Here is a 21607-nt window from a genome sequence, read left to right as displayed (position 1 = left end):
CCCCCTGCACCCCCCGCTCCGCTCCGCCAGCGCCGTCCAAGCCTGCCTGCCTTTTTTATGTGGTATGCAGTGCAATCCAAGATGGCGGCGGATTCGGGAATGGAGACGTGTCCGTCCCCAGATAATCCGGAAAACAAGAAAAGACCGTGGGACGGAAACGATGAAAATGGGACGACGAAGAGATCGCACTACGGCGCAGGTAATGAGACTAAAATGAGGTGTATGCCAAGACCCGGAGGCGCAATGCGCGGAAACATAAGCTAGTGCCACGGGAGACGGGGGCCGTGGGCTCCCCGAGAGGGGGGGCGCTGCTAGAAGGCCGGCTCACATTTTGTGTCAATTTTGAATCGAATCTCCAACCTGTCCACTGGACTCTGCCCTGTGCGAACAGTGCCAGGAACCTTGCGTGGTGGCATGACATGTTACGCGGTAGAGTGCCCACAGATCGGTGTGTTGTGTGGCACCTGCTGTCATTTTGGTTTCGCAATCGAGTTTACGGCTTTGATTTTCGAGTTGTTTGGGCGAAACGGTACACTGGGTGATTCACCTGGTTGCTGGTGCCCTCGTCTGCCACCACTTCATTATTGTTGATAGTCTTGGAAACACGTTCGGCCTCAAGGTCTCGGCAGTGGAAGTAGGGTTAGGTTGTCCTTTCGTTGGGGGCTCAGCAGACTACGAGTGAACACATGGTGCATATCGCTGCGATACCAAGCCCAAGATGCGCATCAGTTTCGAAGGTATTGGCATCCATCCTATTTGAATGACCAGTTCTGATCAGAGAAGCCCTTGCAAAGGCACTGACTGATGACTCGGTTTTCAAGGTTAATATCACTCTGGTGGCTTTAGCCTTTGCTCATGTGTATTCAAAGATATTGTTTTTTTAAATCAATGGTGGTATATTTCCTCAATTTTTGTGCTCTATGGGCACGCTGACATCAGCGTTGTGTCATATGCAGTATGATTGATTAGTTTTTTTTATTGTAGTAGACTTGAAGTCACTGCTTTTCTCCTAATTGACATGAAAAATATGTTGTAGTTGCCTTTTGTGCTAGATGGTGGAATAGTCTTTGGGAGAGTGCCAATCAGATTACAGAGCTATTTTGCCAATGGGAGCCTAGTGCCCATGAGGTGATAGTGAAGAATAGTGTGAAATGAGAAGACGGTGATCAGCTGTTGCTATCAGTGTGTACACAAGAGCCGACATGTTATCATCCTGGCATATGTGGCAACCTCCCATGCTGTCCGGTATGTGCTCTGCGGAGTAGGGAAGCTGCATGTCTGGATGTGGAAGTGTCCTTCACGGCCTTCCCCCACCACCACAGACTGCTGCTGCTGCTGCTGGTGTGGTGCCATCACCACCTGCCCACTCTGAAAACAAGAAGAAAGCACCACATTCATTCTGGACTGTGTCAGCCATGTGTGCTCTTTGGATTTACAGGCTGCCTCCCGAGTGATGCAGCTACATAGTAGTGCATGTGTGACAGTGTTGATATAATCATCGAGTGACACAGTTGCATTGTGCTCCTCGCTTGAGTGAGACAAATTAGTTCAGTGTTGTGAAACTACAAGGATTTGTGATGACCATTATTAGCTTTCATAATGGTATGAATAGTGTTAGTGAAGTGAATTCAGAAATATTTTGTGAACTTGACTGAAGTGACAAGCAGCCCTCAATTTATTCCCTTGATGAATTGTGCTTTGTGTTGATGTGGACTCAATTCCTTTGAATTCTAAAACTGTGCTATCAGAGTTGCCCAGTTTTGGAGAATTAGGTGTCTTAAGATTTTAAGTAGTTGAAAGAATCTTGTGTTTTAATTTTATATTTTTGGAACCTACTTCTTTCCTTTTAAAATGGGATTTTTTAAAACAATATTGCTTTTGCACTATTTCTGTGCAGTCAATGCACTATGCATGTTGTTTTGTAATCTGTAGGTAGCTTAGTCAAGTATTCCTTTTTATCTTCAGGCGGAAGCAACGATGGAATGTACCACTTCAAAATTCTTGTCCCGAGTGTGGCAGCCGGTGCAATTATTGGCATCGGTGGTGAAACCATTGGGCAGCTACAGAAGGATACAAAGGCTCGTGTAAAGATGTCAAAAGCAGGAGATTTTTATCCAGGTATTTTGAATATTTTTTTTATGCTTTGCACCTTAAAGATACTTCAATTTTAATTTTTTTTAGAAGTTGTTGTGCTTATTTCTAATGTTTTTGAACGTTGTCTTTTGGGCAGGTACTGCTGAGCGAGTTTGCTTAATTTCTGGTAATGCAGAATCAATTATGGAAGTTCTTTCATTCATTATGGAAAAAATCAGAGACCGACCTGACTTCAGCAAACCCACCCCTAACCACACTCCTATTCAAAATGATTCATTTGACAATAAAATCAGTCAAGAGAGGGAGAAACAGGTAACTTAATCAGCATGATTTATGAGGCAATGCTTCGGCATCTTGTTTAAAAGACTAATTTGTGATGTTTTGTTTTTAAGGTCAAAATTTTAGTCCCAAACAGTACAGCTGGAATGATCATTGGAAAAGGTGGTAGTTACATCAAACAAATAAAAGAAGAAAGTGGATCATATGTCCAGATATCTCAAAAAGCAAAAGATGTATCCTTACAAGAACGTTGTATAACTGTTATTGGTTAGTATGTCGTGATTTATTTCCAGTAGAGTTATAAAACTTATGTTTGAAGTCTGTTTCAATGAGTAATCTTCTTGTTTTACTTTTCTTATAGGTGAACTTGAACAGAATCAAAAAGCATGCTTGATGATTCTTCAAAAGGTTATGGAAGATTCTTTGAGTGGAACTTGCTTGAATGTGAGCTATGCTGATATTGCGGGCCCTGTTGCAAATTTTAACCCCCGGGGTTCTCCCTATGCTATCACTGCACACACACCCTCGCAACCGGGTACATTGCAATCTGGCTTCAATTCCACCACCAGCCTAAATTCAATTGCCTCAGGCAAGCATCAGACATTTTAAGTACATATTCATATTTTATCTTCTATAATTGTTTTTAAAGTCCTTTTACTGCGCAGGTAATGCACTAGGAAATGGCATCAACCTAAGTTTAAATTTAAGTGCCCCCAACTCAGCTACGGGATCAGCTCTAACAACCCAGTTACTTGAACACATAAAGGTTTCTTCATTTGTCACTGCTTTTCAGCTCATCTATACATTGATTTGTTACAATGTCTCATTTTGAATTTTTTTGCCATAGGTCACATTGCGTTCTAGTGGATACTCTGACCTAGCTACCAACGAGATCATTTCATCTATGGCTGTTCTGGCACGCTATGGAATTCTTGGTATGGGACTAGGATTAGCTGGTACTGCTCCGGTTCAACATCGCACAGCTGCCACAGGCCTGCCTGCTGGCAGTTATCTTGGTGTTCCAATGGACTCAACGCCTGCTCAGGTACCAAGCCTTGCAAGTGGTCGAGATACTGGAGTCTTTGGCCCCATTGGAACCATCACTGGTCTTGGTCCTGCTGGAGGATGTGCCAGTACACCCCGTAATAGTGTTAAAGAGTGAGTATTTGTCAAGAAATTATATTATCTAAACTTTTAATCATCAATCTATGTATGTTTTTTTTTTGAAGGACATATTTTAATGTTTAAATCAAAACTAAAATGAAATTTTTTGTTCAGAAGGTTTGGAGATGCAAGTGATGTGGGTGGATTTGACATGTTCCTTCGTAACCCTGCTCATTCCGCCTTGTCGACCTCACTTAACAATAATTCTTTTGGACTTGGTACCAGTGGGCAGTCTCTTGAACACAGTCCTACTCCAGCAGATCCCAAGGATGGAAGAAAGGTATAAAACAAAATTGTCTAATTGTTTTCATTTGAGTGGAATTTTCTCTTTGTTTTCATCTCTTACCAATAACTTTTGTTACAGGTTGATATTGAGATTCCAGAATTAATTGTAGGAGCCATTCTTGGATTTGGAGGCAGATCACTAGTGGAAATTCAACATCTAAGTGGAGCATCAATACAGATCTCAAAGAAAGGCCAGTATGCTCCAGGTACAAGAAATCGAATTGTAACCATTTCAGGCTTGCCAAATGCCATTCAAACTGCGCAGTACCTCATTGAGCAGCGAGTTAGTGAAGAGGAAGCCAAACGCGCACGTCAGAATACAATTGGAGGATTACTAGTTAACTAAATGTATAAGGCAGTGAGTTAAAGCTATGCTCTGTTTCAAATGTTGATATTATGCTCAAATATTTTTTCATTTTTGTTTTCCTTAAATAATTTGTTTTCCAAACGTTATATAGATCAGTTAGATGTTATTTCAAAATGTTTTCTGGTATCTTTGTTGTTTGACATAGTGTTTCTTGTTTAATTGAAATTGTTGAGAATTTGTGGTTTTGGCTCTCTGTTAGTTGGGCAGTTTATCTTTTGACAATCATTTTGAACTGTTTTGCTTTTGCTAAAAGTTTGCTGGAGAAAATTATTTGAAAAAAATTGAGATTACTGTTCAAGGTGATCTCTAATAATGGGTATAAACTTATTGTAAGTGATCACCCTAAAACTTACAGTAACTTAATGTTGAAAACGTTAACTTAGTCATAGGCTAAAGTTGTGAGGAATGTGATGTGTGTTGTGAGATGCATTATTTTGCTCCTCGCGTCCAAGAAGAGCTGTGCATAATTGTTAGTTTTGTTGACATGTAAAAGCACATAGTTCAGCTATGGAATTTGTTTGTTGTTGGTTTCAGTCTACCTCTTTGTGATGCATTCACATTGCAGAACTCTGAAGGTGGGCATGAATTGTTCTGAGGATAGAGATAAAGAGATGGGGGTATTTTGAAGATGCTCAAGCCATACTGGACCACTAGTCCCTTCCATCATTCAGTCCCAAACATTGGCATTCTCTTTGACCTGTATGTGTGTGACGTCTGCTCAATGATTGAAATGTTACCTTATCATAAAACTCATGAAGATTTTTTTTTTCTGTTTTCATAAAGTTAAAAGATTAAGTTTATTTATTTATTCTTTAGTGGTGGTGTCTGGTGCTGAATTGCATCTTCATTTTGCCTTTCTGGCCTAATTATTTCAATTATCATATTTCTTTTTATATATATTTCCTGGTTATTTTGTACTTTAAATACAATTAAAAGTGTTGTGATTTCATAAGAGTAACTCAGCCCATGTTAATTGTTGCAGCACATGTACCTGAATAAAGCTGTGACTAAGAGTTAAATTCATGTATCATCATAGTAGCATGAAAGGTTTCATCATCAGTTACAGGCACCCCACGAGGTCAAAATGCGGAGATTCCGCATGAGCTTGACAAGACCATTGGGGCAACATCTATTCATGTTTCATGCTATTCTGTATTTTTGAAAGCTTTTTATCATCCTTTGTTGCAGATACTTTTGTTTTTGTGTGAGTGGGTGAGTGGATGTGCAAATGTTTGTATGTGTTTATTGTAGCTCAATTTTCAACTCAGTGGGTATGTTTTCGTTCTTATGTTCACTTCAAGTGGCTTATAGTTTTGGGTTGTATTGTTTGTATTTGCTCTGCTGTATGAGTGAGCAAGCCAGCGTGCATTTCAGTCAGAATTGTAGTCAGCAATGTACAAGTCAGTCAATTGGCAGTCATCATGACAGTAGGGCTAGTAAAAGCCTTATTCATCACTAGTTAGATGTTTTTTGTTTTCATTGTAGTATACCATTATTGTAAATATTCAGATTTCAGACAAATGTATGTATATGTTAAATGTATATATCTCTATATATATATACATCACATTAGCATTTTGTGCATATTCAATCAGATGTCAAATGCTAGTATTTTCAAGAGTTTAATTCAAGTTTAATTCATGAATGAGTTGTTGTTTGTTGTTGGTCTCTCACTACAAAATTGATGTTATTTGTAATTCCTCATTTTAGAATTTACGTCAGCATTTACGGTCTCATGTATGTATGGGATTGAAATTTGCTCTACCTGCACATGCACACATCCTCAGGAGTATCTTAATATCTTTTGAAATTGGGGTAACAATTCAAAATCAGTTTGTAATTTGGGAATGTGCAGTTTGTGATGTAGGTAAGCTCTTATCCGAATTGTTATCACACTCAGGTAAAGTTTAGAAATATTTTTTAACTGTGGTTCAGTGAATACAGTTATTTTGTAGCAATTGCTCTGGGGACAGCAGGATTGTTTAAAGTCTGGAATCAACAACATGGGGATTGTGTTATGCAGTTCATCAAAACACTAATTTTTTCTCCAGTTCGTGAAGGTGTCAAATATTTTCATCCCAGTTTTATATTTTGGCCAAATGTTGATAGCTATTTGATATGTATATTTGTGAACGAGTATCCAGGGAAATAGTGTGGTATTTTACAAAGAATGTCCTACCGACAATTTCTGCTTGTGATAATGCTTAGTACAGTTGTTTTTGTATCTTTGTTCGAAATGCCACCACGTCATTAATGTGCTCCTGTCATTTATTTGACTGAAAATCTCCTGATTTAATTTTACTTATTGCCTTTTGTTTCCAATGAAGGATTAGTAATTGATATGTGATTTACATGTGCGTAATTTACTGCTGATTTAACTTCCATTAGTTTAACATACTCATGGCATCATTAATCATTATTTTTTCATGCCCTCAAAATTTTGTAATCTTGTGTTTTTTCACACCCAATTTGTTTTCTTTTTTCACTTTTCAGCATGCCTTTTTTTTTTTTTTTTTTTTTATTTTGGGTTGTGAAGTCCTCTTTTTTCTATTGTGTTCATAGAATACATATAATATTCTGCAATTAATTTTCAAGTGAAATGACAAATGCAACCAATTCTAGAGGTTGGTTAGATAGAGCAGCATCGGCAAAACCATGACTAGTCCCACTTTAAGTGGCTTACTTGTTAAAAATTGAAAATAATTTTGTCGTTGTTTGTTTTGATGATGTAGCATTGCATTATTTTTTTAAAAGGAAGATGTATGGTGGTGTTGGCTCTTACTTAATATACATTATTTTTCATTGTTTTCTCTGAAATTTTGTATGTGATCACGAAAGCATTTACAAATGTCATGGCATGTATCATAAATGTAGGAGCACTGCATTTGTTTTAAGGACTTGGTCCTATCACCATCATCTCATTGGTAACAAGACTGGCCATCAGAATCATTTGAGTTACCACCACTACCACTTGTGTGATTAGATACATAGATGCTCTATTTTTGTCCATTACTATTTAGATTATTTGTTGGTAACATTGTATGTATTGATGAGATTTCAAGGTTCAGTTTGTTGTACTTGTGTAATGGGTACAGAATGTAGTGCATTAAGGAAAGTCTTGTTGCATATGGCAACAATTTGTGATTGTTGAGGTATGTACTAACATTTTGTGTGTATTCTTACCTCTGTAGCACCTTGCTATGTATTCATTTACATTTTCCTTGGCTCAAATTGAGTTGTGAATATCTAGCTCACCATTACATTACATGTTCTAACATTTCCACCTTCATTCATTTTTTTCCCCTCAAATACTTTTGATTCAATTACAATATAAAATATCATTATGTGAAGATCTGAGTTGTGAATCACTAAATTATAATGTTTTGTTGTGGCTTTGAACTTCAATAGTTGGCATTTTATATACTGATTGACATTGATTCGGGTATTGTTTAGTGCCATATGTTCATTAATATAAAAGATTCAATGTTTTCATTTTTAAAATTAATATTCCATTTTCGCCACAATGTTTCTCATGCTATCAAGTATTTATATTTTCACAGATAATTTTAAGCCAGATGCTGAATAGAACATTTCATTTATCACAAGTTCCTGTTAAATATGAGTTTTCTGGTAAAATTAGTTCCAAAGTCGTTCTTATTCATTCACTTTCCTAAAGAAAATAAAGCAGGCGTAGCTGCACAAGTTACAATCTGGCTCTGCAGAACTCACCAAGTGAGCTGTGTGGATCAATGTAGTTCCATAAATGACTGCCAGACTTGATATTTTATGATTAATTCACTGCTTTTAAATGCTTAGTACACTCCATTGTGAAGTGCTATGTTTTTAAGTTGTTGCGCCTGTGAATGGTTCTAAATGAGAAATGTGACTGGCAATGCTGATGAATTGTGTTGTGTGGCTACATTTAGCAAGGTGATACATCTCAGGTTAAATTAGAGGATAAATTTTTAACTATTACATTATCCCTTTCTCAGTATATTTAGAAAAGGAATGAAGTAATGTCTGAGAATTTAGCAGCATGTTCACTGATGTTCCATTTATTCTACATGCATGACATGGTTGTTTCATAATAAAGAAATCTCAATAAAATATATTAGAATGTTAAAATTACTTTTGGTTTCTGACTTTATTTTTTCCTATCCTCATGACAGACAAGGAAAAGAAAAGAGAATGTACAAATTTAATGGTACCTTTTGTTTATTTGATGTTAGTTACAAGGCTAATGAATATATCACAGACTTTGTCAAAATTATCACACAATGTTTAAAATCATATCACACTTTTCTTCTCGCAGTTAAAATCACTTTCATTTGGTGGGACTGGAAAGGCAAACCCACATTGTTTCTTGCAGTTGGCCTGTACAAATAAACTGTAAGTAAACTATCTATGTATGTAACACAAAATTAAAATATAAACAGAACTTACAAAGCACAATGTTTCAACAGCACCAAATTTTCCTAATCGATGGTATTGTGACCGATTTTGTAGGTATAATGGCAAATTTTTCTCTGGGAGTTCTGTGGGTTTTAATGGAAAATGAGAAGTGACATTTGTACCCAAATCCAGAATATTTCGTCCACAATGTTTTAGTTGCAATGAGTCCTGGAACAGTTTTATAAAGTTTCATAAATATTTCCCAAAAAAGTAACATGAATACTTTCAAACGCCAAAGCTTGCTGACCTTTTTCTCTGTAAGATTCTCTAAGAATTGTGTCACACTTGATACTATACAGGTTTCAGTTGATGAAAGTTTGGACTCCTTTAAATCATTCCTAGTAATCGCAAGGTGACTAAAAACTCCATCTGAAACCTGCAATCCAAAAATAACATGTAAATACTGTAATGGGTGGATGCCAGTTTTACAGGGGTACATTAGTCTCCGACATACCTCATCGTCAGATTCACAGTAGTCTGTCTCTTCAGAATCAGAAACACCTGCAGCTAATACTGAAGCTACTGTGCTAGATTGCAATCTACAGTTCCGCGAGGAGGCACTGTTCCACCTGTACGACTGCTTAGAATAGTGGGATGTTACAGTGCCATATGAAGATGACCCGGAAAAGGCTTCTAGCGAGGAGGCACTGTTCCATCTATAAGACTGCTTCGGCCAGTGAGATGTTGTAGTGCCATAAGAAGTTGACCCGGAAAAGGTTTCTAAATCATCAGCGACACTAGAAGCACTTGAGCCACAGCTGGAAAATCCACTGTCTTCTGAGAACTGACGTTGAAGATGATACGTTCGAAAATCGAAGGCAGTCGAAGTGTCTGGAAAAAAATGAGGGCTTAGCCTGTGATGATAACTTTCTTCAACACAGAAACCAAAATGACCACAAGTATGTCAAAAATCACCCGTGTAGTGTTGGTCAAGAAATGCACTCTGATGGCCATAGTGGGAGCGCCGGTGTCTCGATGCTCTGCTTGATAAGGTCGGTGGTGCAGATACGGTAGGCCAAGCACTTCTTGTTTTGGTAAAAGTCGAGGGACGGGATATAACGGCTGGACGATAGTCTTAAAAAGTAAACGAAAACGAATCATGGCTAAGCATCAAACAATCTAAAAGGGCCCATCTCAACGAGTCAACAAAACCCAGCAATTGAAAAAAATAACTTGGGACTTACGCTTCAAGCTCTCACGTGTCTGGTCCATCTCTATAGATTGTTCAACTTCTTCGCCAGGCAGCAGATCCAAGTACAATAAATAAATGATGTAGAGCTCTCAATTCGACTGGACTTCCTCGTTATCCTCTCTGCACCGGCTCGTCGTTCACACATGCATGTGGTCACCTCATCTGACAAGCTCTGACAGGCAAACGGGTGCGAACGGGTCACGGCGGCGACCGCGGCGTCTTGCAACTTGTTGATATGAGCCGTCAACTGCCTCCTCCCTCTTCCTCTTCCCTCCAGTGCACAGAGCAGCGCGCAGTGCAGCGGCGGCGGTGCGGTAGCGAAAGCAGCTAGTAAGGGAAGGGGTGGGGGCGTGTCTCTGAAATTGCCTACCTCCAGGCTGCTAACATTTCTTCAACTACAATCGTTGCAACGAAGATTGCAGAGAAAGCTACCTTCCTCTTTGGAAAAATGGTACCATAGCACAATAATTAGAGGAAAATGTGAGTTAGATGTTTCAAGTTACGCTTCAGGATGTTAGATCTATAGTATTTGATCTTAACCATCTTAACTCAGAGACCTCTTTAGATGGATGTCAACACATAAGTACAGTTGTTGCAACATTATTTACTTTTATTGGCAAATTCACAATAATAAAAAAAATCCAACAATACGTCACTCTACTCCATTTATCCACACAACATAGCTGACAAAATTTCCACTGACCATTGGACAAAGAGAATAAAATTCTTATGGAGTTGTCAATAATATTAAAACAAGTGCATGGGTAAAAAAAGGCATCTCCATAAATTTGTAGGTTTTATATTTCTTTTATCTGTTTTAAATTTGATACAAGACATGTACTATTGCACAAATCAATGCTTACCATCCATCGAACTACGGTAGATGACAAAATACATTACACACAGCCAAGGAATATGAGTAGACACAAATTAAGCTTTCTGTAGAGTTACTTTTCACATTTTAAGCATATTTCAGATTCAAATTTGACAAAAGCCCTTAGTAACCCAGACCAACGCACATTCCTAGACTCATCTATTCCTCAGCATAGGAAAACTGTTTCCCAGTTCTGACAATTAACAAACTTTTATGTGGAGAGAAAACAAGAAAAAGAGAGAAAATCTGAAAGAGTTATCACATGTGACACATCACAAATAAATATTGGGTTCGCTCAAAACAAAGGCAAAAGTTAAAATTTTGTAGTTTCAATTAACAATGGTAGACGTCCCCTGCTTTGTTTTAAGTGGTGAAAATTACAATTGCATTTTTACATCTAGTAAGAATGAGCTAGGGGAAGTTTAAGCTCCCAATGCCTATGTGCTGGAAAAAATGCCCTGAAAGAACGACTTTACAGTGACTTCTTCGCCTACATCAAATATACTAATGACTCAGATTTAAGTCGCAGACACAAATTCACTTTCATACATACACACACACCATTCAACAAACACACAAACTCTTACATTTATTCTGAATGAGATGATAGGGCTCACAGTTTCATGAGGCGGCTGGTGAATCTTTAGGGGGAGGTGAATTTTTACCCTCCGAGCTCTTATCCTTATTCCAGTCTTTTAGTCCCACTGGAATATCTGTGTTTTCATCTACTGATCCAGTGCCTTCCACAAATTCTTCATATGTAGTTTTCTCAGCAAATGGCCGTTGACCAACAAGCTTGACCATATCATCTCTGCTTAAAACCTCCTGTTTCAGAAGGTGCTCAGCAACCTAAGAGGAAAGTAATACATGTTAGTGTACAGTAGTTCATAATTTAATAATTTATCAGAGCTAAAATAAAAAAAAAAGTCATACCTTTTCCACATCAGTTTTGTGTTTAGTTAGAATGTCTCGGGTTGCATCATGAGCTTTTTTAATTATGTCCCTAACCTCGCCATCAATTAACTGTGCAGTGCTCTCTGAGTATGGTTTCTCACCAGCATAATCACCAGGCTGCGGCATTTGGAAACTCACATTACCCACTTTATCATTCATTCCCCATTCCATAACCTGTAAAAAATGAAAATAGGGATTATTGCGGATCAAAAGTAAATGTTACGTGGCTTTAAAATGGAAGAATAAATAAAGTTTACCTGAGCATAGGCAATTTGAGTAATCTTTCTAAGATCATCCTGTGCTCCTGTGGTAATTCGATTAAAGAATATTTCTTCAGCTACTCGGCCTCCTAATAACTGACACATTTTATCAAAAATATCCTCCTTGGTTTGTAGGTGCATCTCTCTTGGAAGTACTTGTGCATAACCAAGAGCTTGACCTCTAGGAATAATTGATACCTAAACAAGAAAATTGGGATGAAAATTTGGTGCAAGAGTTGGACAAGACAACTTACAGACATGTGAGTTACTCACTTTAACTAAAGGCTCTGTATTCTTCAGGAACCACCCTGCAATTGCATGACCAGCTTCATGGTAAGCTACAACTTTCTTTTCTTCAGGTTGTAAAACAACAGTTTTCCTCTCAAGACCAGCAATAACCCTCTCAATAGCTGCTTCAAAGTTTTTGATGGTGATATCATCACTGAGGGTTCTTGCAGCAATAAGAGCTGCTTCGTTGCAGACATTAGCAATGTCAGCGCCTATAAGATGATAACAGATGAAATAAGATTAGTAATTTAAACAAGAAAGGTAATTATTCAAATACTTCACAAGAATTACCTGTGAATCCAGGAGTCATGGCTGCCATTTTACGGGATAACTCATCCTTGTTTATGGATGTCTTTAATGTGGCTAGATGAACCTTGAATATTGATGATCTTCCTTTGATGTCAGGCTTAGGAACATAAATCTGACGATCAAACCTTCCTGGTCTCAGAAGTGCATTATCTAACATATCAATTCTGTTTGTTGCAGCCAACACCACCACATTTGAAGAAGTGTTGAAACCTGAAATCATTAAAAAGGAAAATTCATTGACCTTCTTACATAGCAGCTGGGAAGTATTAAAGCTTCAAAGATTAAATTTCCCTCACAATAATTTTTAAGAAAGATAATTGAAACTAACCATCCATTTCCACAAGAAGTTGATTGAGTGTATTCTCTTGTTCAGAGTGACCAATACCTCGTTGAGAACGCTTTCTTCCAACAGCGTCAATTTCATCAATAAATAATATGCATGGTGCTTTCTCTCGAGCAAGTTTGAACATATCTCGCACCTAGAAATTAAATTGAATTGATTACATGCTTTAGCTTTCACTAATACTAATACTCCAATATCTACCAAATCTCTGGTAGACTTACTCTGGAAGGACCAACACCAACAAATAGTTCCAAGAACTCAGAACCAGATACAGATATGAAAGGCACATTAGCCTCTCCAGCTGTGGCCTTGGCAAGTAATGTTTTTCCTGTTCCAGGAGGGCCTATTCAAAAGTAAACCAAAATTTAGTATAAAGGTAAGGCCATGACAAATAACTTTTATACAAAGGCTAACCTGTCAGTATAGCTCCCTTAGGTATTTTTGCTCCAAGATTTGTGTACTGCTGAGGATTTTTTAGGAAGTTAACAAATTCCATAATTTCAATTTTTGCCTCCTCACAACCAGCAACATCCCTTAAAAGGAAAAAACAAAACAAGTACGGTGAGAAGACATGAACAGGTTGTGTTTCAATTTTAGATTGAGTAGAGATATTTATAAACTTACTTAAATCTAACTTCAATATCCTTAGAATTAACTACTTTAGCTTTGGAGTTAGTCATATTGTTGAAGAGACCTCCTCTTGCTTGACCCATTAAGCCCACAGACTTTCGGTAGATCATGATGAAGAAAGCTAGAAACAAAATACAGTTTAGAAATAATGTTTTCATAATTTAACTACCAGTAAAACTTGTGTCAAGAATGGTACAAGAAAAATAGAACTAACCAATCATAAGTAAAGTTGGGAGTGCTTGCACAATTTTTGAAATTTCTGTTTCTGTAGTATATACTACAGGTACATAATGCTGTGGATCTAGATTTAATTCTGTTTGTGCATTTTCTAAACTTCTCTCAAAGGAATCCACGCTTCCAATATTGAAAAAGACTGGCTGTAAACAACAGGTGGAGATGTGACAACTTGAGATAAGATACAGGAAATCAGTGGCAAACCCAAACACCAAGTAGACCACTTACTGCATCCATACTTCCAGATGAGATAACACGAACAAATTTCTTGTTGACTACCTCTAGTCTCTCAACAGCACCTTTACTTAAATAACTGAAAATAAAATAAGATAATAAATACTTTCTCTCATAACACCAACCCACTACAAATAAATGTTTCACTTACTTATTCAAGAAATCCTTCCAGGTAATTTCCTGGCCACTTCGTGTGTAAATTAAATAAGACCACATAAGGAGTACTGTTAAACCAGCGGAAGCTGCCATTGCCATATTCCATTCATTCCTGCTGGGGCCTGAACCACCCCCACCTCCACTGCCTCCACCACCAGAACCACTGGGGCCTGGTCTGATTTAAACAGTTTCAAAGCAAGTTTAAAATTGGGCCCAAGTAAAAATGTCAACTACACAACATGTAAGCACTCACTTCAGGTTCAGTTTGGGCCATGCTGACTTATCAAGTCCTTTTTTATTTGATTTATCATCACTCATATGCAACCTGGATGATGAAAATCTTGGGTCTTTCGCAATGTTTACAAGTCGGTCGAGTATGTCATTGAATAGTGGAGATGTCTGAAGTCCTCGAATAGTTCCAATATCTAAATGCCTTTGAATCTGCAAGAAAACATACCAAATGTATTTCACAACACTAACAAGATATGTGGTACACAACACTGGAATTTGACACATTAAGCACCAGGAGAAAAACTGTGCACAAACTGCTCATTTTACAGTCATCTTAGTCATATTTATTCAATTTTAGCAAAAGAAAAAGTCGTTTGGAAAATCCTAGGGATTGCATCACAATAAACATTACATAAGGGACAGAGTTGGGCAATACACATGCAGAAGACGCACGTAAACAGATTTTAACGCGATTTACATGATACTTCTATTCGTTTCAACCCCAAATTAAATGCAATCAACTACCTGCAAAACTAGTATTGTATACCATAACCTACACTCCCAGGAGCAAGAGGCAAAGTGACACATTTCAAGCTTGCCATTCGTAATACATACCCAGACATTTTCCGGCGAACACTTGGATAGACTTTTCCACAGTACATTATGAAATTTGCGATTGTAGGATAACAATCGGTGGGCCATTGTGATCACTAAAGATGAATTCTTATAAGGTTGATGTATTGTTCAGGACCTCTCGAGTTACGTCATAAAACTAACCTTCAGAACGCCTTGCTACTTAAGCAGAAACGTTCGCACTCGTGTTCCAGTGCTACCGCTAAAATGCTATTTAATCTATTTTAAAAATCCCAATCCTTTCTCATAATAAAAATCTGATTTTCCTTTTGTGTGAGAAGTTAGTGAGTTTGATCACTAAAGGTAGAATTGATAAGTCTCGGATGATGAACAGCAGGTCTGGTCAAATAATCCGTTCTGAAAACTGGGGGCAACACTGATTTTGTAGCAGCCGCGAATATTTGATTTTTCAATTAATGAATGCACATTTCTTTTCAGATGTGACGAGTCAACTTTGGCCAACGTGAAAAAATGCTCATTCGAGAGTAGACGTACGAACATAACGCGAATACGTTTGGTGCTTTTCCTATCTTCTGACTTTCCGCGGCTTCTAAAGTCAAGTTAACCGCCACGATCGTCAACTCTTTCATGGAGCAGACGACTCGTGTGGTCACGCGACGCGACATCCTACGGCATGAAGGCATGCGTGCTGCTCCTGTCAAAGGTACCCTGTTAAAGAGAAGTAGAAGTCCTTCTGATGGCGGATTTGTGCTGATGGCGAAGTGCAGTACCCTTCCTTTCTCAGAGGTAAGTGATTTTGAGAAATTCCAAGACAAGATTCACATGGGCTCCAGACAAATCTGCTGATTTGGGTTTCATTTTGGTTATTGTCCACATCTACCAACATTATGCCACTTTCAGTGAAACGTTACACTTGGGAATCTAATTATTACACGACTTTTTGATCCTTGCTACAATTTTTTCCCCATCCAAAATTGGTACGTCTTGTTATTTATTCTGGGAAAGAAGCCGTCGTTTCTCTTGCGGCCAATGTCAATGTTTACACAAGAAATGCACCTTCAATGTTGGACTGTCTGTTTTTATGTGTTGGAGGTCAGCGTTGCTCTAGGGTCTTGGTTTCATCAGAAATTTCGGTGTTCACATTCTGTTTTCTTAATGGGACAGTCGTCTGCTTGTGAAGGAAATAACTTGAGACTGCCTGACATCGTCACCTTTCGGGAATATACATCTTTTACCGGGAGAGGCACTCGCCAATCGGACTACAAGACAGTGTTTCTTGAGACCAGCTGACATTTTGTCTACTGCTTCTGCGTCCGAACCCTAACACCCGTGTCAACATGGGACTTATTTCCAAAGAGGATCGAGTGAAAGGGCTCTTCAACGCTTCTTCAGCTGAAAGCCTGCATATTCCTTCAGACCCTCCTAGCGAGGATGAACTTCCCCCTCCAGCCCCAGTACTGATAAACCTCCACCATAACCACCATCCTCCTGGACCCAAGCCCAGGGTACGACCAATACCAACTGCCTTTTTTCACCTCCGCAAGTGTTTGGGAAAGAAGAAGTCACGTCGGTACCAAGATGTGAGCAGCCTCATGACATTAGTTGAAGAAGATGAGTTCGGAGAAGTGTCTATTACAGATCTGGCCCCCTGCCATGACACCCAATTTGCTCAGCTCTTAAATGACCGCTCGTCTATGGCAAAGTGGAATGAATTTGCAGAAAGTAGCGAGGAGGCCCAGCAACGGTTTTTGAATCAATTTTGTGAAAGAGGCCAAATTAAACATAAGAAGGGAAGTAACGGAGAGATCCTTTCTGGAGAAGATGCATTCCAGAACATTGATGTTAGCTTGCGCACAGTCCTACGTAAGAGCAAGGTTCCTCTTGGTCTTCTTTCTTACATGGAAGAGAAGCTGACAACATTCTTTCTTGAGCAGCCTTTGGAAATTTTTATATCTGAAAACTTGTCCAGTTTTGAACGCCTTTTGTTACACGCGATCTCCCAGTATCATCAATTGTTTTCACATAGTTTTGATGCTGCTGATGATTCCAATGGTAGATATGTGAAAGTTGTGAACCCCCATCAAGACTTCAGAGTCCCTGTGTTATCATTGGTAGACTTCTTGAGTATACGTAAAGATATGTAATGTTCAATACTCGAAGGGGCTTGTATTTGTATCAGAAGATTATAGCTTTAAGTGAAGTTTTAAGCAAACTGTGCTTCAAGAAAACTTTGACAGGTAGTTTCTTAATTTTGAACTTGCTGGTTACAAACTACAGCCCATTTGAAATTGTATCATATTCCTTATGGTTGTTCTCATGCAATTAATTTTTAATTGTTACCTTTATTTAGGTTTTTGTCCTTGAAAGTTTTGTCAAGAAGTTTTTCTTAGTTTAAAAGGTACTGTTAGTGTTTGTCACAGTACAATGTTGAATTGGGTTTCCTTATCTTTTCAAGATATGCATTATTATTTTTTCCCATAAAATTATGGGTTTTACATTGGTTCAATATCTATCTCTATCAGTCTGCTGATAATTTGACTGAAAACGTGTTCACTTTTGAATTGGAAAGTTTGAAATTGCTTTACAGGGTTGACCTATGACTTAATATTTAAAAAATCATAATATGTGTTAAGGCTTACTGACCATGCTTGGTCTCTTGTTTAAATTGTTGCCTTTGCGTGTGTGTGTGATTTAAATTAATTACTGACTTGAATTTGGGGTATAATTGGTTAATAACCGTAAGACAAGATTCACTAGTTATTAACTGCCTAGCGTGGTACTGAACATACCACTGTTCTAAACTACTGGACTCTTACGAATTTTGTATGCAGGTCTGTGTACTGTGGACATTTAATCATTCAATTAGGTAATAAATTTTAAATAAAATTACATCTTTGTATTAATCATTGCCGAGTTGATGTCAGTTTTATTCTCCAATTTTGTAAAGGAATAAGTACACTCACGGACACGGAAGGGAAATACTAGAAAGTCATCTTTTCAAGCAACACTCGGAATCAAACATAGTCGAACTGCTGTTTAACTTATTGCCAACCCAACACTGAACACAAAAGATCTGAAAGGGAATGACTGCGGGTTTGGAGAACACACCGGGGACAGGGAGGACTTAGTCTGGCTTCTTAAAAGGATTTCTTCACACCACCGGGTAGGCTCAGGCTAGCTCGCCAGTCCGCCCCCTTGCTTGTTGGTTGGCCAAAGTCGTCCTCTTCGTCAGGAGGGTCTCTGTCCTGTTCCCGAGTTGAGCGCACGCAGGAAGTAGTTGCGCGATAAGCCCCCCCACACACACTCATGGCCCCGCCGCTCGCTGCCCCGCGCCGCGCCCCCGCGCCCGCTCACGGAGGACCCCCCTGACACGCACGTGTCGCTTGTTGCCTGCCCTCCGGGCGGGCGGCGCCAGTGCCAGTACGCCGAGGTGTGTGCGCTCGCTCGGGTGCGAGCTCGACGCTCCAGCCCAACGAAACGACGCTTCATTAACGCGTGTTTTCATTTCTGGTTGCAGCTTGCAGAATGGAGAGGTCGCTATGGAGGATCAGCAAGATCAAAGGCAAGACGGTGATATTGGCGTAGCAGTGAGACTGCTGTGAAACCATGTGTTGTTTCCTTGGAATATTTTTGCTCAATGTTTTCTGTCGTTTTTCAGGCTTATTCATACTTCTTGTGTTCTTAATTTTTGTGATCATGATGTATCAGCACAATTTGAATCAACCTGTTGGACCTGTAGCACACAGCTTAATAATAGGTGAGCGTTAACAGCACTTACATAATCAAGTAAAGTTTTACTTTTCAAAATTCATGTTAATTGTCTGACAATTCTTTTCTTTTGTTAGAAAATGATGGTTTAAATGGTGAACTTGTATCTCAAGAAGACAGGCGACTTATAACCAAAATACGCACAAACTACCTTTACCCACCTCCCCCAGGGGATGTTCCATTAAATCTAACTGATCCAGAGGAGTTCGACACCAGCATGGGCCAGTCTCAAGTTGTAAAGAGACTTCTTAAGTATAAGGTGGGTACCCAGAGACTTACAGAAAAATTTAATGAATGATGTTATGATGTTAGATAATTATGATTTTTTTTCTTTTTTTCTAGAGAAATGGTTTTTTTATTGAGTGTGGTGCTTTAGATGGTGAGATTCGGTCAAATACTCTTTATCTAGAAAGGTATTTGGGTTGGTCAGGTCTTCTCATAGAAGGAGACCCCAGTAACTTTGCACTTATGGTGCACAAGCATCGCAAAGCTTGGTTATCACAAGCTTGCCTCTCCTTGAAACCCTATCCATCTATTGTAAGTACTTAATTTTCACTTTGATGTCAGGGTCATATGTTTCTGATTCAATAACATTAAACAACTACAACTGAAATTGTTCTCTTGTTATAGGTTTCTTTCAAACAAAATTTTAACATGGGTCAAGTTTCAGATTATCCAGCAGGGCACTCTCGATCTGGTTTTGTTGATGTCCAGTGTTTTCCACTGTATTCTTTCCTACTAGCATTAAATCAAACAACCATAGACTATTTCAGTTTAGATGTTGAAGGTGCAGAACTTGATGTGCTTCAAACTATTCCTTGGTCAAAAGTTAATATCAAGGTAAATTAAGTATTATTTTTTGTACCTATTTCCTTCAAATGACTGCCTCCTCTAATATACGTCTCATTTCAGGTTTTGTCCGTAGAATTCATTCACGGCCCACAAGGAAAAGATGCTCTTCAAAATTATATGGAAAGCTTAGGATATCGTGTCGTAGAGACTGTAACTCATTCCAACAACCTCGCTAATGACTTTATCCTAATCAAAGACTAATTTTACAAATGTAATGATGTCTTTCCTGGGCATCTGGCTACTAATCTGTCCATTCCAGAGAGAATAAAAGTCAAGTAATTAGTTTTGAGATGGGTTTGCTGGCATTTCCATCTGATTCATTAGAAAGCTGTTGTCAGTTTGAATATTTATTTTTTAAAATTGAAAAGTGCACAAAGTTAATTTTATTGACCCCTTGCCACTATTGTGCAAATCAAATCACTTTTATCACTAGCGTGTTTTAATTATGAAGTATTATTTGTATTGTTTTGGCTTTTTTGGTATTATTCCATTTTTGCCATACTACCTAGGTCTGTTCTTAATGTTTCTTCGTTTTAAAAAAATTATATCTGATCTGAGTGTTTTTCTACTTTCAATATCCTACTTAGCTGTAGAAACTAGTCCTCTATTTCCTAATCTTAATAATCAAGATATTTTCATTCTATGATTTGAAAATGTTGAATTGAACTGTGCACAGTGAACTGTATTGGAACAAGTGTGCATGTTATTTTATATTAGACATTATGTGAACCAAGCTCAAACTTATGAGCTTTTATGGAGGAGGTGTGTCACTGCTGTGATGAGGTTCGTACTGAGGTCCTAAGAGTGGTATAATGGTTATTTTCTAATATGTAGGTGTAAAATGCTTATTGCAGGGGTGCGTGTTAATTTTGATAGTTAGTGATATTCTCAATTAGAGCTTTTCAACGCTTTTCTTTCGCTGCTATTTGCCATCACTAAAAATATTTTTGAGACATATTCAAAGTTGGCATTCACTGTCTGACCAAGCAATTTTTAAAAAGAATCTATGCCTAATCCATGCCCAAGATGAAGTTAGGAAAATACTATTCAGTGCAGTGACATTGAAAGATTGTGAAATACTGTATTTTCTTCTTACAAATAATCAATTTTGATCCCAATGATCAGCCATTACATTGCCAGTTTTTGGCTCAAGAAAAGACTGTAATCTAAACTAATAATTTGCTGAACAGTTATTGTTATAGATGTAGGCATTTGTTATTTTTTAGAGTTCGTGGGTGTTCCTTGTATCACAGAAAGGCTGATATACGATTCAGAAGTTCCAAGATGAAAACAAAATAAATCTTTCACTTTTATCTAAAACATTCGTGCAAAGCCAGTTGCAATTACCTTTTTTGACAGAAAAAGTTGATCATGGTAAGTGTTATGATTTTGATGGTACACAAAGATTGTTGCTGTTATTGAATTAGTGTTGTTGTACCCTCTAGTCAAAGGTTCCTCCTGATTTAAAATCTTTTAACAATGTATTATTAGTAAATTATGCGTAAGCAAAAGTCAGTAGTATTTGTAATCCGTAATTTAATTATTGTTTAAGTAACTGCCTTTTCTACAATTCAGTGTGGGCATGTAACAGTCAAACCTCCAAAATGATATTTTAAATCTAACCATGTTAGTTTAGCAATTGGCACAATTATTAGAAATTTATTTTCTACATGTTAATCAAAAGCCATTGCTTTGCTTTAACTTTCTATGATGATACATACGTAACAAAGATGTCCACACTGATGAATCTACTTATGTGATTGATGTCATTCGATTTTTACTAATCTCAATTGTTATTCTTTGAATGATTGTTGTGTAATGATAATAATAATAAAGTTCTATGTCTGTACTTGAACTCTTCAATTCAGGGCCCCGATAGCGTGACGGACGCAGAAGCCCATTAGTGTTTACCTTGGGGAACTGCCAATACTGATTGCCGGGCTTTCTAAAAGTTTGTCACACGGAGTAATGGTTTAGTTTTCTGTTCCATTATTTGTTTGTCGAGGCTTTCGCAGATGGTCCCCTGGGCCCCCTGAGCCCTGGTGGG

At 38.1% G+C, this 21607-nt stretch overlaps 5 protein-coding genes across 9 annotated transcripts; 3 read left to right on the top strand and 2 right to left on the bottom strand.

Moving 5' to 3' along the window:
• The first annotated feature begins 31 nt into the window (after positions 1–31).
• On the top strand, positions 32–8317 carry LOC113212016 (RNA-binding protein Pasilla). Of its 5 annotated transcripts, none has more exons than XM_026430577.2 (9): positions 32–199; positions 1966–2118; positions 2231–2406; positions 2487–2640; positions 2735–2962; positions 3039–3139; positions 3221–3531; positions 3655–3817; positions 3902–8317. In XM_026430577.2, the coding sequence occupies exons 1-9, from the start codon at positions 58–60 to the stop codon at positions 4166–4168; spliced, it is 1695 nt and encodes a 564-aa protein (XP_026286362.1). In that variant the 5' UTR covers positions 32–57; the 3' UTR covers positions 4169–8317. The 5 variants fall into 5 exon arrangements, with proteins under 5 accessions (XP_026286362.1, XP_026286361.1, XP_026286364.1 ...); XM_026430576.2 differs by having other exon boundaries at positions 3652–3817; XM_026430579.2 differs by lacking the exon at positions 32–199 and adding an exon at positions 243–737 and having other exon boundaries at positions 3652–3817.
• Positions 8318–8386: 69 nt separating this feature from the next.
• LOC113212018 (uncharacterized) lies at positions 8387–10131 on the bottom strand. The gene is made up of 6 exons (XM_026430580.2): positions 9826–10131; positions 9557–9715; positions 9096–9472; positions 8889–9017; positions 8633–8809; positions 8387–8563 (listed from the first exon to the last, which is right to left on the bottom strand). Exons 1-6 carry the CDS (start codon positions 9851–9853, stop codon positions 8477–8479), a joined length of 957 nt encoding a protein of 318 aa, XP_026286365.1. The 5' UTR covers positions 9854–10131; the 3' UTR covers positions 8387–8476.
• A 485-nt stretch (positions 10132–10616) lies between these two features.
• LOC113212015 (AFG3-like protein 2) lies at positions 10617–15133 on the bottom strand. Its single transcript, XM_026430575.2, has 14 exons — positions 14962–15133; positions 14369–14556; positions 14111–14290; positions 13954–14038; positions 13706–13868; positions 13486–13612; positions 13276–13394; positions 13083–13204; positions 12847–12997; positions 12501–12728; positions 12195–12421; positions 11919–12119; positions 11641–11835; positions 10617–11556 (listed from the first exon to the last, which is right to left on the bottom strand). The coding sequence occupies exons 1-14, from the start codon at positions 15046–15048 to the stop codon at positions 11329–11331; spliced, it is 2301 nt and encodes a 766-aa protein (XP_026286360.1). The 5' UTR covers positions 15049–15133; the 3' UTR covers positions 10617–11328.
• Positions 15134–15558: 425 nt separating this feature from the next.
• On the top strand, positions 15559–21409 carry LOC113212019 (protein Star). The gene is made up of 7 exons (XM_026430583.2): positions 15559–15726; positions 18458–18502; positions 18599–18697; positions 18786–18967; positions 19051–19245; positions 19339–19548; positions 19621–21409. The coding sequence occupies exons 2-7, from the start codon at positions 18466–18468 to the stop codon at positions 19759–19761; spliced, it is 864 nt and encodes a 287-aa protein (XP_026286368.1). The 5' UTR covers positions 15559–15726; positions 18458–18465; the 3' UTR covers positions 19762–21409.
• On the top strand, positions 15761–17829 carry LOC113212020 (R3H domain-containing protein 4-like). Its single transcript, XM_026430585.2, has one exon. It carries the CDS (start codon positions 16278–16280, stop codon positions 17082–17084), a length of 807 nt encoding a protein of 268 aa, XP_026286370.1. The 5' UTR covers positions 15761–16277; the 3' UTR covers positions 17085–17829.
• Positions 21410–21607: the final 198 nt, after the last annotated feature.

Source organism: Frankliniella occidentalis, unplaced genomic scaffold (genome assembly GCF_000697945.3).
Source record: "Frankliniella occidentalis isolate FOCC.00 unplaced genomic scaffold, Focc_3.1 Scaffold31, whole genome shotgun sequence".
Taxonomy (NCBI): Eukaryota; Metazoa; Arthropoda; class Insecta; order Thysanoptera; family Thripidae; genus Frankliniella; species Frankliniella occidentalis.
The sequence above is the reverse complement of the archived record's forward strand: the minus strand, read 5'-3'. Positions and strand labels throughout refer to the sequence as shown.